The sequence below is a fragment of the Mauremys reevesii genome, linkage group 10 (assembly GCF_016161935.1).
Source record: "Mauremys reevesii isolate NIE-2019 linkage group 10, ASM1616193v1, whole genome shotgun sequence".
Taxonomy (NCBI): Eukaryota; Metazoa; Chordata; order Testudines; family Geoemydidae; genus Mauremys; species Mauremys reevesii.
The window spans coordinates 14,151,320-14,167,936 of NC_052632.1; the positions used below are offsets into that span (position 1 = coordinate 14,151,320).

The 16,617-nt window shown below is 51.1% G+C and overlaps 1 protein-coding gene across 11 annotated transcripts in view; it reads right to left on the reverse strand.

The window, feature by feature from the left end:
* NTRK3 (neurotrophic receptor tyrosine kinase 3) overlaps positions 1–10,731 on the reverse strand; it is a 315,119-nt gene extending 304,388 nt beyond the window's left edge. For 6 of the 11 annotated variants that reach the window (XM_039491385.1, XM_039491384.1, XM_039491382.1 and 3 more), the window contains exons 1-2: positions 10,314–10,731; positions 7,454–7,716 (exon numbers count right to left, since the gene is read on the reverse strand). In XM_039491385.1, coding sequence (XP_039347319.1) covers positions 7,454–7,716; positions 10,314–10,340 — 290 coding nt within the window. In that variant the 5' untranslated portion in view covers positions 10,341–10,731. Of the gene's footprint in view, positions 1–5,473; positions 5,554–7,453; positions 7,717–10,313 lie in introns of those variants that run through there. The other 5 variants (XM_039491394.1, XM_039491393.1, XM_039491383.1 and 2 more) reach the window with 4 other exon arrangements.
* Positions 10,732–16,617: the final 5,886 nt, after the last annotated feature.

Below are 16,617 nucleotides of genomic sequence, written 5' to 3' on the forward strand. Positions count from 1 at the left end.
ATAAACAAACACTGTGCAAAACAAAGATGGATTGAATTACAGACCTTTGTAATGATCTCACTAGCAGCCAAAACCTCAGGGACCAGAATCCTGGCGAAACAGACAGACCAGAGGCGCTGGTAACATAGGGGCATGTAGCCTCTGGGGACCCAACGTCCTCTCCCAGCTGATGGCACAAGTGAGAATGAGTTGGGTGACTCTCATCCTAGTGGATATTTGTCCACATCATGAATCAACCCCATAATCTGGCATCATTTGCAGTCTCAGCTTGGGAGACCCCCAGGGCTGGAACAGCAAAGGAGGGAGCCAGGGCAGAGAGTACTGCTGGTCAGGACAGAGGCGTATCAGAAGGGCTGCAGGGAGGGGAAAGCTGGCACAGGCCTTACCCTACTCTCTATCTACAATCCCTTTATCCCCACGATATCTGACAGCTGCCTCCGTTCTGGCTGGTCCCAGCCAATTCTCATAAACACCACGTTTTCACACATGCATCTCATAAAGGGCTGACAGTCACTGCTGAGATTCCTGGGCGCGGAGGAGGAAAGTGGTCGTACGTCCAATCAGCGGCCTCACCGGTCGCTTTGCCTGAACAGGTCGTGGCTGAAATGTACATAAAGAAGCTTCCTGGAAGATACAGAAGCCACCTAAACCTCTTCTGGCATCGGCACAGTCTGGATCCCCACTAGGGCATGATAAACGGCCTGGATGTCCCTGCACTACAGTGAGGGGTGACTTGTATGGATCCCCCCCCCCCCCCAGTATCTGCACCCCATTGTCTCTAGCAGGACTTAATTACTCGCTGGAAGGTTCCCCAGCAAGCCCTCCCATTATTCTAGGCCGACACAAACTCCAACTCCTGCCATTCCCACCAGAAGGGCCCATGTCAGGCAGGAGATGTGACCTGTGAGCATCACTGGAAGAGATTCCTCCATACATCAGGCAGCACGGGCAGGGTGTGCCAGAGCCATGTATCTGCTGCTTCCCCCGTTAGCAACCTACTACACCAAGGGCCTCCTCTCTCCCCTGTCTCCATACGTGCAAATCTCACCGTGCCTGGTAAGTGAGCCAGTCTTCCCCCGGGCTCTGAGACCACTGAGACCTGACCTGGCAGGCCCACTCCTCCAAGGCCCACATATTAGAGAATTAAGCACATTCAAGTTTAACTAGGTCTGGTTATACCAGACACCTCTTGTGATTTGGTGTGACCTCATGGCATTGGCAAGGCACGCTGGGCTGTGGGACCACTCTTCCTGTCCCCCAGGACAAAACACCCGCATAGCAGGTGACCCCTATAAGGGAAATACTAGAGGGTCTCCCCCTTCGAGGGGTGCCACAGGCTTCTACATGGGGGACCCCCAAGAACAGGGTGCCACGGATTCCTGTGTCTCTCTAAGGATGTGATTTCTGCTCACCCTGTCGGAGGCAGCTACCCAGTCATGGTGGGTAAGGTTAAGGACCCTCCTGGCCCCTCACCTCCAAGCCCTCTACAGGGTGTGATTCACAATGTAAAACACTGTTCCAGTCAGAGAAGGGAGCAAGGCAGCTGGCGGTTATATACTGGGGACATGATCTCTGTGCTGGGGCAGGGGGACCCCACCTTGCGACAGGGAGCCCAGGAGCGACGCGCACACCCCAGCACTGTACTGCTGACAGAATCTGTCCAGTACCAGAGCAGCAGCTGAGAAGTAGAGAGGCCCAGATGGCAAACTCCTCCATCCTGCCTTACCCACGCACACCGTGCCGGAGCACGTGTGCTTCCCACGCTGCCATAAAGGAAACGCTCTGACTCTCCAGCCAGCACATCGAGAATTTAAGAGTTGCCCTTTGATGATGCCAGTGCAATGACAGGGGAGAAGATACACCAGGGCCTCAGCACAACAACATGGCATGGCATAGCCAGTCCCCTCTGCCCGCCTGGGAAGGGTCGGCTCTGCTCACCGGTAACCAGACTCTATAGAGAACATAATTAGCCAGCAGAGTTGGGGCACTGGGACTGGAACGAGCCACTTTCACCTCTAGGTCACTGCTTCACAGAGAGCCCACGATGGCAGCAGATGGAGAGCATGAACATGGCTGCTTGGTGGACTGAGTGAAAGGAGCTGATGAGGTCGAGTCCTGTTCCTAGCGGCCAAACGGCCATGTCACATCTGGCCCCCTCTCCGGCAGTCTCAGCAGAGAGGTCGGGGGTGCAATGAGCCAAGGAGACTGGACTGCCCTCTCCCATGGGTGCGGAAAGCTCATGTTCCCCAACCCAGACCTGGCCTGGAGTGAAGCAGAGGCCTCCTGTCTCCAGGGCCATCGGTCTGGCACCTGCAGCAGCACTAACGTCACTAGGAAAATAAATGAAGCACGTCGGCCCACGGAGCCCCCCTTCGGGACGCTGAACCCCCTCTAGCTGCAAGCTAGCCCCAGCCACAGCTCACACCGGGCCCTTGCAGTCCACAGGCAACCGCTCCATCAGGTGGCCAAGGGTTGAGGCACGCGGGCAGACTCCGTGCTGAGCGCATCTCAGCTGGAAGGGGCTCTCTGCAAATTTTGCAAGGCTTTTCCAAAAACAAGGACAAGCCACGGGTTCATCCTGGGAACATGATGCTGGCTGGAGCGCAGCACCCTCCTGGCCTCTGGGATAGCAACACAGATAAGGATAGCACCTGGCCTCAGCTGACTACAGCTAACGGGAAAGCCTGAGCAATTCCCCTGGGGCAGGAGGATGCTGAGTGGCTCATGGTCAGAACCAGGTCCCCAGAAGCCCAGTCACAAAGCCAGATGCATTGCCAGGGCACTCGGGGATGGGGATAAGAGTCCAGCCTGCTCAACACAAGGGCACTGCCAGGGTTACTCAGGCCCATGCCAGCCACACAATCCTCACCCACTCGCCCCACTTAGGCCAGGGCCAGGAATGCTCTGCCCTGCCCATGCTTCCCTGTTAACCCTTTCTGGTCTGGATTCTTATAAAGCTCTGCGAGTCACCCCTTTTCCAGCACTGGATGGGAGAGTCCATCAGTTATAGGAGGAGCCCCAGCACCCCCCGGCAGCTTCAGCACTCCCCTCCTGAAAGCAGCTGGGAGATCACCCGCCCATCTCACTAGCCAGGCCTCCTCCCTAGCTCTCAGCCTTGCGCCCCCTGGCTGGTCCCCACCTGCAGCACCCACCAGTAGCAGCAGCGCTGGCTTCACAGATCGAAATGAGAAATGTGACCATTCCTCTCCATGGAAGGAGAACAGGGGGAGAGGAAAAAACCAATCTGAGAGCGGAACGTTAATTAATTGAGGCTTTTGTTCAATTTCTAAACAAGCTTTTAAACGGCAGCTTGAGTTACACCGGCTCTGCTAATATTACAGCGAGGCGGCTCAGCCAAACTCAGAGCGACCCACTGGCAGCTCAGGTTACCAACATGCGGCTGCTTTTCCAGGAGCGCCTGGTGTTCAGGATCACAGGCTCAACGGGAGAGGTGGCCGCGGCTGATCGCTAGCCAAAGGGCTGCCTTCATGCACAGCTGCGCTCACACTGCACGTTTTCCCCCCACGCAGACAGCTGAGGAAATCTGCTATGTGAACTGGCAAGTCGGCAAGCAATTCGAACTCGGTCCACTATGGCTCGACAGCCAGGCCATGACAGAGTGACGCGCTGCTGCTCAAGCCTGCGCAAACTGAGCCCTCTGGGCTGATTTCAAGGTAGGGGAAGGAACGCCAGCATGGCTTGGGCTTGGAAACTGCCCAGAAGAGAGGAAGGTGGCAAAGAGCTTCTCAGCACCGGCAGCATCCAAAGATATGAGACGCCAGGGGCCAGACCCTTGGTGCTGGTAATTCCTCTGCCATTAATAGGGGAAAGGAGAGCGAATGCCCCAAACACGCTCCAAAGAACTGGGCCCCAAATACAACAAACAAGGACACAAGGACACCTAAGCAGCTGGCAAGCTGTGATCACTACCCTGATTGGCTAAGAACTGCATCCACCCCGTAGCATATTACCCCTTTCCCCCACCTCGGCCCACTCTTCTGTCTCATGCCACTGTGATGTCGTCTGTTAGACTCTCAGCTCTGTGGGGCAGGTCCCTGTTTCCTATCTGCTTGTGCAGCCCCGAGCACAAGGGGGCCCTGGCCTGGATGGCCTCCGGGATGTTACATCACTAGAGCAAAATGCTTCCAATGGCTTCATCCCAAGATGGTGGGAGATGGGAATATTCCTTCTTGTAGTGGGATGTTTTCTTTTGAAGACCTGTAGCAAAAGGGCTCATGGCCTCCCCCGCTGGGCTTTGGAACAGAAAGAGGGTTTTAAAATAACAGTGAGTGAAGTGTTCACCACCTAGGGTCCTCTTCCTCCCATCCCCCAGCCCCTTCTCTCATTAACCCTTCCCCTGATGAAAATGGCCTTGCATTTCCACAGTTCAATCCACCACGGAGACCCTGCGAGCGTAGCGTTACCAGCTGTCATTTGGCAACGGGGAAGGCATCACCCTAGGCCCTGTGGCCTTTCTGAGAAAGAACACGCCCCACCAGTGTTTTCAACTGCCACGCGAAGGAAAAGCCTTCACGGGAGTCTCTTGAAAGCTAGAGATTCCTTCCCAGACACCGGGCCTCATGCAGCAGAGACTGGAGAACAGGCCCAGAGACAGAGGATCCATTACAGCAGTGCGCACCAGAGCTCCGCTACCCACCCTGCCAATACAGCCCCCCACCCCTCTCCAGAGACTGACAGGAAAGCTATCCGCTTTCTTTTGCACACCATTCCCCACGAGGGGCTAGCGAGCTAAACGACCCCTGCCCCCAGCTCATCTCACTTGCTGCCCAGTGAGGCAATTGCACTTCACTAAGTCATTCTGGCTAATGAAATAAAAGCCCCAACAGGTTTTTACACTAGGAAACAGGATGAATCCGGACGACGCAAAGGTGACATTCGGCATGAGGGAGCGTCACACTCGTCTCTTTGGGAAGGGCAGTGGATTCGTTATTAGGTGGATTGAGAACGTGCCCATCACCCTACCATCTGGGCACTGTAACTTCCTTGGCAACAACATAGTTTTGGCAGGCCAGGAAGGGGCTGAACTATAGCTCATATTTACAATCTCGAGGTGGGGGCAGGGATGATCTTTGATCCTTCCCTCCCTGTGAACTGACCCGATCAGCCCTGTCCTAGCCTCCCTTTCTGTCGAGGGCGGAGTGAGCAGAGTATTCTTGCTAAACACAAGTTTCTGTCCTAGCTCCTTCGGGCTACGCGCTCAAGTCCCTAAGGAATCACACACAAATCGCAGGAGGAAACGACTTCTTAGGTGCCATCTAGCCTGTCCCTGGCCAACCAGGTTGCCCCCTCCAAGTACAATTGCTAGTGCCAGTTATAAGCATCCTGAATGCCCGGGTTTTCATCTCTTCCCTTGGGAGACTATTTCACCGTCTCACAGATCTCACTGTCAAGACGTTTTCCCTGATATTTAGCCTAAAATCCCGAATCACAGTAGTGGTGGTTATGGACTAACCTCAATTCAGCTACCACCATTTCTTCCATAGCTACAGAAGTCCATTTAGGGAGTTGGGGATCCAGGGAAGACATATTATTCTAGATGGAACACAAACAGATATACCCAGTCACCCTCTCATTATTCCTCTCCTGAAAAGATGCTCTTCTCCTGAAAACATCTGCTAATGGAGTTGAGAGGTCTGGGTTTCAGGTTTTTTGTTTGGGTTGGGTTTTGTTCACTCCAGCATTTTTCAATTTCAAAGCACTAAAGACATTTTCTAGACACAAAGGGTTCACATTGTAGTAACTCATCCAGCAGTTCAGACGTGTGCATATACACACACACAAACACGTACTAAGTAACAACCACACAAGCCGCCTCTGAGCCACAGTACAGTAACCAAATTGCTAGTTCTCTTCCCTCTCACAGCGTGTTTGATGCTCACAGTTTAACAAGAAAGGGTTAAGAGAAAAACACAACAAACGGTAAGCACAGTAATAAACACAAGTTACTCCCACTTCCCTAGTGTTATCCGGATCGCTCTAGCATCCACAGCAGTACTCCAGCACAGGGCGGCACAGGGTAAATATGGGCCATTTGGCACGCAAACATTACATTAGGTTCGTATTTACTTTCCCTGCTCCCGTTAGTTTCTGGAGAGCAGATTTGCTGGAAAGGGAAAGCCATGGCATGGGAATAGGTCAGCGTTACTCACTAGGACGTGGGGAGGACTGCGTGGGCATTCATTACATGAAACCCGTTAACGGCAATGGGTCTGTGTTAGCCCAGTCATCTTTATCCGGCAAAGGGGCCTCGCAATGCTCTTAAGGAGGGTATCGCAATTATTCCATAGCGGTGCTACAATTGCACTGTGACCAAATAGCACAGCCTCGGGAAAAGAACCATCAAAGAGCACCCTTCCAACAAGCTGTTTCACAATGGAGGTGGGGAAATAAATAAATAACCGCCAATTACTCATCCCAAACCTTGCTGCACTTAACTGCCAGGATAAAGAATTCCACCTCATTTCTGCCCAACTCCCACAGGCAACTTACTCCGGGGGCTACATTTCCCCAAATGCTCACATTTCAATTAGCATTAGAATAATGAAATGCCTTGGAGTTCACCTCCCCGAAAACGTACTGAACGGTGAAGAGCGGAGATTGTAGGAGATGAGGGATTTTTTAAACATACACACACAACATAGCATGATGGGGGGGGGGACCAGTCCTTTCTCTACTCTACGCTGATGAGCTTTGCATAGGCTTTTGCTACCAGCCTCTCCAAACAAGGATAATGCAACATCCAGTTGATTTTCCAGATAAACAAGCATGCAAACAAACGCAAAGTGCTCAGCTAAAAATATCTGCCTCCTACACATACCCCCACTACCCTGAGATCAAAATACACAAATCCCAGCTCAGCATCAGAGTGGAGCTGGAAAATTATAACAACTTGAGGGGGCATCTCACTCTCTCTCTTAAAAAGGAGAAACCGCAGATTCCCAGATCCACGCAGCCAGGACAGAGGAGGGTGGATTTGCCAGCGGGGGGATAAAAAATGACATTCAAATCGGATCCGAAGTCTCTGAAGGAGCAGGCGGCTTAGAACTTGCTTTAGGTGCCCAGTTTGTGTGTGTGTTTTCATCTCTCTGCTAACACAAATGGGGGGAAGAAGAGGTCGCTTCACAGCATCTCTGCCTGCTGCCCGCCCCTGCTCAGCCATTTCATCTCATTTACTTTATCCCACTTAAACGTGAGCCAAACTGTTGCTGTTTCGGGGGGGGGGGGCAGAAAATGAGATTCGCGTCCTCTGCACGGCAACCGAGGCATAACGGGTCTGAGGCAGGGAATAACCATCATCCATAGCAATGCTGAGGGCACCTGAAATCCACACGCCGGTTTCTCCCCTTAAACACACACACACACCCTGTGTCTCGGGCAGCGGTAGAAAAAAGGGCACCCACTGGGGTGGGGGTGGGGGCCACAGCTGACTTACATTGAAGTGATGTTCCTTGAGATGTCAGTGATGTTGATGCTGGTGTTCCCATTGCTGGTGCCTGAATCCTGCCCTTCCAAGAGAGGGAAGAGGTTCCCATCATCCGGCTTCTTGCAATTGATGTCTATCTTGCTGCAAAGGCAATTCGCAGGGCAAGCCAGCACCGAAAGCAGATAGTCTCCCCAAATGCTCCAGAGCAAAAATACCCTCCAGAAACTGCACTTGGTAGGGCAAAGAGAGACATCCATCTCCGACTGCTGCTTCTAAAAAAGAGGAGGAGGAGGAGGAAAGGGGGGTGGGGGGAGAGAAGGGGAAGGAAACAAAGACAGAGGGAGGAAAAAAAACTCAAACGATCAGATGCAAAAATCCTCCAGCAGATGAAATCATGCTGGCAGCTGGCTAGGAGAAGCTGTAATTCCCCCTACAGTAGCGGTCTGAAATGCATAGTGCCTTGTTGATTGCAGGCTGGCTCTCGGTATCAGGCGCTCTCGCTCTCTCGGAGGGACTTCTGAGGATTGCAATAGAAGATGGGGAGGAAGCACACACACACACACACACAAATGGTGCTAAAGTCACCAAGTCCCACCTACTGGGCAGAATTAAAATTGACACACCTGCAAAAAAACCACACAGAGGCAGAAGAGAGGATCAGGAGAGGAGGGTGCACCCTTTCCATCCCCTCCCCCACGCTGGCTGGATCTGCTGCAGCAGGAGATGCATGCAAAAATATATAGAGAGAGAGAGCGCTAGATTGCACAAGAGCCTGCAAAGAGATCCCCTCTCGGCGTGTTTCTCTCTGCAATAAAAGGGATCCCCTCACCCCCGCCACTTAAAAAAACAAGAGGCTGCTCTCAAAGCTGAGGACTGGAGATGAGGAAAGGCATCCCGGCTAGAAGAGGAAAAGTTCCATTTGGGATTGCAATTGAGAAGAGGGGGAGGGGAGATTGTCTTCTGCTGCTTTTACTTTCTTTTTTCTCTTTTTTATTTTATTTTTTTGCTGCAATCCGGATAGCCAGCAGGAAAGCCATGCACTGAAATAGAGGAGCCTACCCCCAGTGTGAATTCCGGTTCCTTTTTATGTACGCGTTTATTTCCTAAGGATCCCGGGGAGATAAAAGGCAGCTCCCAGGGATGGGTGTAAAATAGATTGGAGCGCGCCCAAGAAGCACTTTCTAGAAAATGCACCCCCACAAAAATCGAGGCGGATGGAAAAAATGCAACGGGGACCCACTGGATGGTTTGGAACTGCCAGGAGAGGTCCAAGGGGGGGATCTCCTTCCCTCCTGTGCACCGGCGGCAGCAGATTCTGCAATCACACACACACACACACACACCCCGAAGAAGAATGAAGTGTTGAAAAGGCTGAGCGGAGAGCGCCGAAATGGCACCAGGAGAGCAGTGTGTGAGAGCTGAACAGCAGAGCGAATTAAGATGCATGGTGCATTTCTGGCAAGCACAAACCCGAGCAGATCAGGGCTCTGCTTAATTTGCTCTGCTTTTCTACAGCGCTTTTTTACGGGCTTTTTTTTTTTTTTTAGTTTCTTGTTTCTGCTCCTCCGCACAGACACGCGATGATAAAGGAGCAGAGCTGCAGGCGGGTGGTGGGGAAGAGGAGAGGAATTACAGGTGGATCACTCCAGAGAGCTCAGCCTGGTCCGTGCCAGGGAGAGGGACTGCCGGCTAGTCCTGCGGGGGGAGACACTGGAAGTCTTCGCTCTTTACTGAATCAAAGCAGCGTGATGGGGGAAGGAGGCCGCTTAGCAGCACGCAGACAAACACGCCGAATCTACATGCAATCAAACCAGGCCAGCGGGGAGAGAGAGGCTGCAGACTGACCTGTACCTTTCAGTAAGGGGGCCCAGCAGTTCCTGCAACCCACACAAGGGGGCTGCTGAAGTGGGGCTGGCAGCTGGAATCAAACTCCAATAGCATCCCTGTTATTTCTTAGCCTGAGTGTAGCAGGGAGCACCTAGAGGCCCGGTCACGCATTGTGCTAGGCGCTGGACACTCCTGAGGCATTTGTTTGTTGTCCTAGACTGGACATAAAGGTCTAGTTAATAGCCTAGAGCAGGGGTAGGCAACCTATGGCACGGCTGCCGAAGGCAGCACGAGAGCTGATTTTCAGTGGCACTCACACTGCCCTGCCACCGGTCCAGGGGGGCTCTGGATTTTAATTTAATTTTAAATGAAGCTTCTTAAACATTTTAAAAATCGTATTTACTTTACATACAACAATGGTTTAGTTCTATATTATAGACTTATAGAAAGAGACCTTCTGAAAACTTTAAAATGTATTACTGGCACGCAGAACCTTAAATTAGAGTGAATAAATGAACACTCTGCACAGCACTTCTGAAAGGTTGCCGACTCCTGGCCTAGAGGGAAAGCTCCTACCCGGGCTCCGCAGATGGACTAGATGGGACCTAACAGGACTTTTCCATCTCTACCGCCTGTGCTCAATGGTAGTTGTACTGGCGTCCGTTTGCTGTAATGTCTTCCTGAGTGGGAGGAAGGCTGGTCTGGTAGCTAGGGCTGAAAGTTGGGGGGACTGAGCTCTTCCTCTGTCCCCGGCCCTCTGTGTGGCCTGGGGCAAGATACCCAAGCCAAAATGTTCAGATTTGGGTACCTAAAGATAGACCCCTAAATCCATAGTTAGGCAGCTAAATAAAAGTGGCCTGATTCTCATCGGCTTCAGTGGGAGCTGTCAGGACTCAACACTGAAAATCAGGTCAGTTATTTCAGCCCCTCTGTACAAACTGAAGTGCCTAACTTCAGGCACCCAGGATTGAAAGTTTTGCTCGGACGCCCATCCGTGCCTCAGTTTCCCCACCTGTAAAAGGGGATAATGATCCTGACTCACCTCAGAGAGGCAGAAGGGTTTGTTCATTCTTGTTTGGGAAAAGCTTTGAGATCCAGATGTGGAAGAGGCTAGAGATCAGCAATGCCATTGTATTATTCGTTACATCTGTCAATATTTTTAAGGAGAGCCACCCCTCTCTTCCTCCCAGCCTCTGGAACGCAGCTTCTCATGCTTCTTGTTATGTATCTGTTGAGTGCTGACAGCATGCCTGGCGCTGCGTGGAAGAAATCATCTCCCTGCCCTAAACAAACAGCAGGCTCCAGTGCAGACACATGGCTGTGCTGGGGACCGGAAGGGTGGGTTCCATTAAACAGTGGAGTGCCCGGTCTGCATGTTTTGTTACCCAATAAATAACAACCCTTCTTTGGGTGGCAGGTTAGCACCAAGGGGGTTTCCTTCTACTGGACCCTGCCATGAGGTCAACCGCCAGTGTTTGTGATATCACAGTGTGTTGCCATGGAAATGACTGTAGTGTCACCAGCCTGGCAAGAGGACATCACTGCAGGATCTAGCAGAAGGAGATGGCAAATCTCTTTGTTTGAGGGCAGATCTCTTGGATAACTATGCAAAACAGAACAAGAGCAGCATCTGGGGGCTACCCACCTACTGCCGCCTGCACTTTCAGGGCAATGGATTCGCAGATCCCACCGGTGCTCTGTGTTCCAAGGAGCTGTGATCTTGTTTAGCATTTGGGTGTGACTCATGCGTGAGCATCTTGCCCCATGGTGGCAGACCCGCTTAAAAGAGAAACGTGGTTTTAACACCTTCAGTCCCTGTGTAAATTCTCCTCCGCACATTCTGGGAGCAGAGAGAGACATTTGGATTTAGAACAAATGAGAAACCTCCAAAGACCCTTTGGAGAGCTGCTTGGGAACTAGAGGGGATATGGCAGGATAAGCTTAATTATGACAGCAAAATGGGATTCAGGAGGGGATCTGTGATTTATATGCTGGGCTGGAGCCACGAGAAGCCAAGAAGCAGGGCTGCCTGGCACCTGGGGCGGACAGGAGGAGAGGAGGAATGTCTGTCCCAAAAGGATGACCAGACAGGGAGGGGACAGGTGTCACTCACCTCAGCAAGTGCAGAGGAGCAGTCAGACCTGGGAAGCAGCTAGTTTTCCCCAGAGCTGCACTGCACCAAGAGCGGGCGCGCGCATGGGGCTAACGGGCATCAGGACCTCAATGTCTGGTCTGCAGTTACAGGGCCAAATCCTGACCTTTTCACCCAGGCAAAATTCCCATGGCTGAGGAAGGAGGGAGTCAAAGCTGAGTAGGGGATTCAGGGCTGGGCTCATGTGTGTTAGCTAGTGGGTTTGATTCATTGCTGAGGCAAGTAGTGTCCAGCCAGGGCAGGGCTCCAGTAGAATCCCACCAACAGAGGATGCCCAGCAAATCGACCTAGAGAGCACCTCTGCCAGGGGCCTTCCTTGGCTCTTTCCCCTCCCCTAGCTTCCCCCACCCCATTTTAGGGCTGCACCAGATGGTTCTGGGCACAACAGGTATATGGGCCGCTTGCACTGTTGTGCCTCTTCTACTCCTGAGAGGGCTCCCCTACAGCTGGGGCCTAGGACCTTCAGGCAGAAGTGAATCTAGCCCAGTGTTTGCACAGTGCTTTGAAAACACAGAGCCAGATTTTATTGTGTGCACAAGTCCCCTGGGCATTCACAGGGATTGTGCATGCAAAGTCCAATTAGGTGTCTGGGTGACCATTTGCTCAGCTACTTCAGTGATGGAGAGCCCCTATAAGCACCTGGACAGATAGACACACATGGGCACTATGATCATGCAAATAATAATACAGGTTTAACCACTGCCCTTCATTTAAGATAACTGTAAGAGGCAGTTAAGTGTACGTCATCGCCCAAAGCAAAGGCATAAGTGAGTGAGATCAGGAATTGACAATGTGAGCAGAGGGACTTTGCTCAGTATTATTGTAACCAAGGGTTGGTGTGGTGAGGAAGAAGCAGGACAGAGACAGACACTGCCTGGAAGTGTGATGTGGCCCTGGGAGAAGCCTGGAGAGAGATTTAGGGTGGAGGTGCCAGCTAAAAGAACCTTGGACCTGTGAGCAAGGACACTGCCTCCCACTGTTTGATTCCTCCGGTGTTCAGGGAAACGGGACTTTGTATATTCTTGGTAAATAAAAAAGATTGCATCAAAGAAGTGCCTCATCAATGTCTCCTCCAGTGGAAACAACCCCAGGGTCCCAAACTCTGACTAGCTGCTTGAGTCACAAGAGGTAACAAAATAATAACCATGTAATTACCATGACTGATTGTGCAATCACAGGAATTCCATACCCAAGTCACGCCGGTGCATTTTTCACAGATCATTTTAAAATCTAGGCCATAAAGTGCTGCAGAGGGGCTCTGTGCTATTATTATGGCATATAGTGCTGCAAGTGTAAATAATACTCATGCTTAGCTCTGACGGAGTTTACCATCCCGAGGCATTGTACAGCCATTAGTGGCAATGCAGAGTTTGTCCTTCTCTAACAGGTCCTAACCGAGGACCTCAAAGAACTTTCCGGACAGTAATGACCCGATCCACACAGCTCCCTGGCAATGTGTTCTAGCCCCATTATTAGACTATATATCATACCCATCTGACAGATTGGTAAACTGAGTCACAGAGCACTGATGTGACTTGAAGGGGAAAAAACAACTGGACTGGTGCCCTTTTCTGCTTCTTTGTGATGCAGGAAGGTGGCTGGACAACCTTTTCCTCCTGCATCTTCATTGTTCCTTGGATATATCAGGAACCGCACGTCTTGCCCTCCCTGCTTCTGACAGGGGACTCAGAAGTGCGTACAGGGATCTTCCCCAGCCCGTAACTGAAGGGGCTGGGTGTAGAGTCCTTAACAGTAAGCTTTTTCTGTCTTCAGTGGGGAGGGTTGGAAGAGGGGAGGGGGCTGGTGCCACATGAGGATGAGCAGCAGCCTGCTGGTGGAAGGAGTGGATCAGAGAAAATGGTTCTTCCCTATGCCTCTCCACCCGTGCGCCACCTCTAAAAGTGTAGTACCTCAGAGTGATGGAAGTGGGGGAGGGAAAGCAAGCAAGAATGCAAGTATGCTACCGAGATACGGGATCTGTGCTTCACCCCCTTCAACCTGCGAACAGGGCCACGTATCGACAGCACAATGCTACAGCCATAACTTCTCCCTTATTTGGGGGAGTTTACCATGAATCTATCTCCATCACTTATGTCCAGGTTCACCCTGGGCAGATGTGAACTCAACAGAGCAACAGTGAAGGAAACCGCAGGCCTGTGAACCCCACCCCCTGCAACCCTGGGCAGTGGGTAGGAACCATCCCTGCCCCTTTCCCCTGCCAAACACACTCCACATGACAACTGCAAGCAGCCCAGGCTCTCAGCACATTTGCCCGCTGTCCTACATTTTCCAAAGCAGCTCCTGGCTATTGTCTCGTGGCTGTTACAATACAAGCCCAAGCTGCAGCCAGGATGTTCTGTGCCTGGAAAGTAGGGCTTATATCTGAGTTAGCAAGATAATGGAGGGTAAATCTATATGCAGAGGTTTTCAATTCCTCTATAATGAATTGAAAAAGTTACTGCGGCTCCCACTTTCCCTAAAGCTCACTGTCAACACGCTCATATGGCTGCAGAAATCCCCAGATCCCCAGTAATGGGCTCCTGCAAAGGAGAGTTTTAGAATTGTGGCAAGTTTGGAAGGACTCAGGTCTCTTGTTTCAAAGACGGAGTGGTTCTGAGTGAGAGCGTAGGGCCCGCCATCTTGTGCAGGGTACCTCCGAGCTGAGACACCCGCTCTCCATCCTGCCATTGCCATACCAGTGGGGCCCTGCTTCAGCAGCTAATGAGAAGGTTCTGTGCCAAGCTCTGGCTTCCTCTGCAGCTAACAGATAAAACTGGTACGCGGAGATGTATTTCGAGCAGGAGAAGAAATACAAAGTGCATAAGACCGGCCATACTGGGTCAGACCAAAGGTCCATCCAGCCCAGTATCCTGTCTACCGATAGTGGCCAATGTCAGGTGCCCCAGAGGGAGTGAACCTAACAGGCAATGATCAAGTGGTCTCTCTCCTGCCATCCATCTCCAACCTCTGACAAACAGAGGCTAGGGACACCATTCCTTACCCATCCTGGCTAATAGCCATTAATGGACTTAATCCTCATGAATTTATCTAGTTCTCTTTTAAACCCTGTTATAGTCCTACCCTTCACAACCTCCTCAGGCAAGGAGTTCCACAGGTTCACTGTGCGCTGTGTGAAGAAGAACTTCCTTTTATTTGTTTTAAACCTGCTGCCCATTCATTTAATTTGGTGGCCCCTAGTTCTTATATTATGGGAACAAGTAAATAACTTTTCCTTATTCACTTTCTCCACACCACTCATGATTTTATATCTCTCTATCATATCCCCCCTAGTCTCCTCTTTTCCAAGTCCTAGCTTCTTTTCTCTCCTCATATGGGACCCGTTCCAAACCCTAATCATTTTAGTTGCCCTTTTCTGAACTTTTTCTAACGCCAATATATCTTTTTTGAGCTCAGGAGACCACATCTGCATGCAGTACTCAAGATGTGGGCGTACCATGGATTTATATAAGAGCGATAAGATATTCTCCATCTTATTCTCTATCCCTTTTTTAATGATTCCTAACATCCTGTTTGCTTTTTTGACTGCCGCTGCACACTGCATGGACGTCTTCAGAGAACTATCCACGGTGACTCCAAGATATGTAGCTATAGATATATAACTGGTGAAGCAGGAGCATCCGCCTTTGCCAGGAGCCAGGGATTTTTAGTGGGTGAGTGTGGAGGAATCCGTCTGTTCTATGCTTCAGAAGTGCCCGCAAAACAGAGACATAAGAACTCTGTGCAAGGAGCATACCGGTGGCTCCGCTGCGATTCACACCACCTCACCGTCTCCCCTACAGGCCTCAATAAACACATGGAACAAGAAAAATTCCTGCAGCACCTCCCAGGAGGCATCTGGGGCAGGTGAGAGATCGCTGCTATCTCTCTGTCTCTGCCAGGACCCGATCAGTAACTCAGTCAGTGTCCCCAAGGTTGCTGACAGTTAAAGGAATGACCATGGACACTTGGTGTGTGTCCTTCACCAGACAGAAGTCATCACCCAACAAAGCCAATGCAGTCTCCATAACACACCTGGACTTGCACAGGCACCTGTCTGCCAGGGGACAGCCAGATGCCAAGTACTTGTTCCAGACAAGCCACCCAAGTGGCATTCAGCAGTAAAAATTTCAGTCACTACTAAGCTAGGCTGGATTGAAACTGATTAGAGGTGAAAGGCGCGGGCCGAGGGACATACTGGCTGCCACTTCCAGCAGCTCCCATTGGCCTGGAGCAGTGAACCGCAGCCAGTGGGAGCTGCGATCGGCCAGATCTGCGGATGCAGCAGGTAAACAAACCGGCCCGGCCCAGCCCGCCAGGGGCTTTCCATACACGAGTGGCGTCCCAAGTTTGTGAAACACTGAAGAGATAGGAAGATGAATGAAGAAGTCAGAAAAATGACAGGACAAGGCACCCTCTCACAAATAATCTGCAAAAGAAGACATCAGTGACTGGGACATATGCTGAGAATGGAAAAAGAACACTTACCAAATATCGCCCTTGAATGGAAGACCTATGAAAAAGAGAGGAAGACAGCAAATAACATGGAAACAAACAGTTCTGAGTGACATCAAGCACCACGACATGAAATGGGAAGATTTGGAGAGAAGGGCAGTTGACAAGCAAGGATGGCAAAGCACGGGATGGACTAAGGTCTAAGGTAAGGACACCGATATATGCTCCGTCCTTATAGGATCCAGCATCTCCTCCTTCCTCTAATCTTCACATTGATTCAGTGACCCCAGAGACGTGCCTCACCCTGTCCCCTATTAGCAGAACACTACTAAGTTATTTGATAGTGGTGATCTAACACTTCTCTAACCCCTCTCACCCAGAAGGACCCAACCGCACTTTACAAACGCAGGATATATGGAAGTATCACTTGGCACATTACTGAAAGGCAGCCATGTCTGGGATGGGACGCAGCAGCTGTTCAACAACACTGGACAACACTTTAGGATGGGAAGTGAAGAATACTATGTCTGATTGAAACTCCAGGGAGAAATTTAGGGAAGAAGGTGATTTCCCAAATTGGAAATTGGCCAGATCACTGGAGTCTAACATCCCAATCCTTAGGGGAAGCGTCCTGGGGTCTTTACTGACCACAGGTGGTCAGAACGTCAGTTTTCCATCTCATCTGGAAGCTGGCATCTCCAGCAGCACCACACCCTTTACAGCTGCATTGTGGCACTGGGAT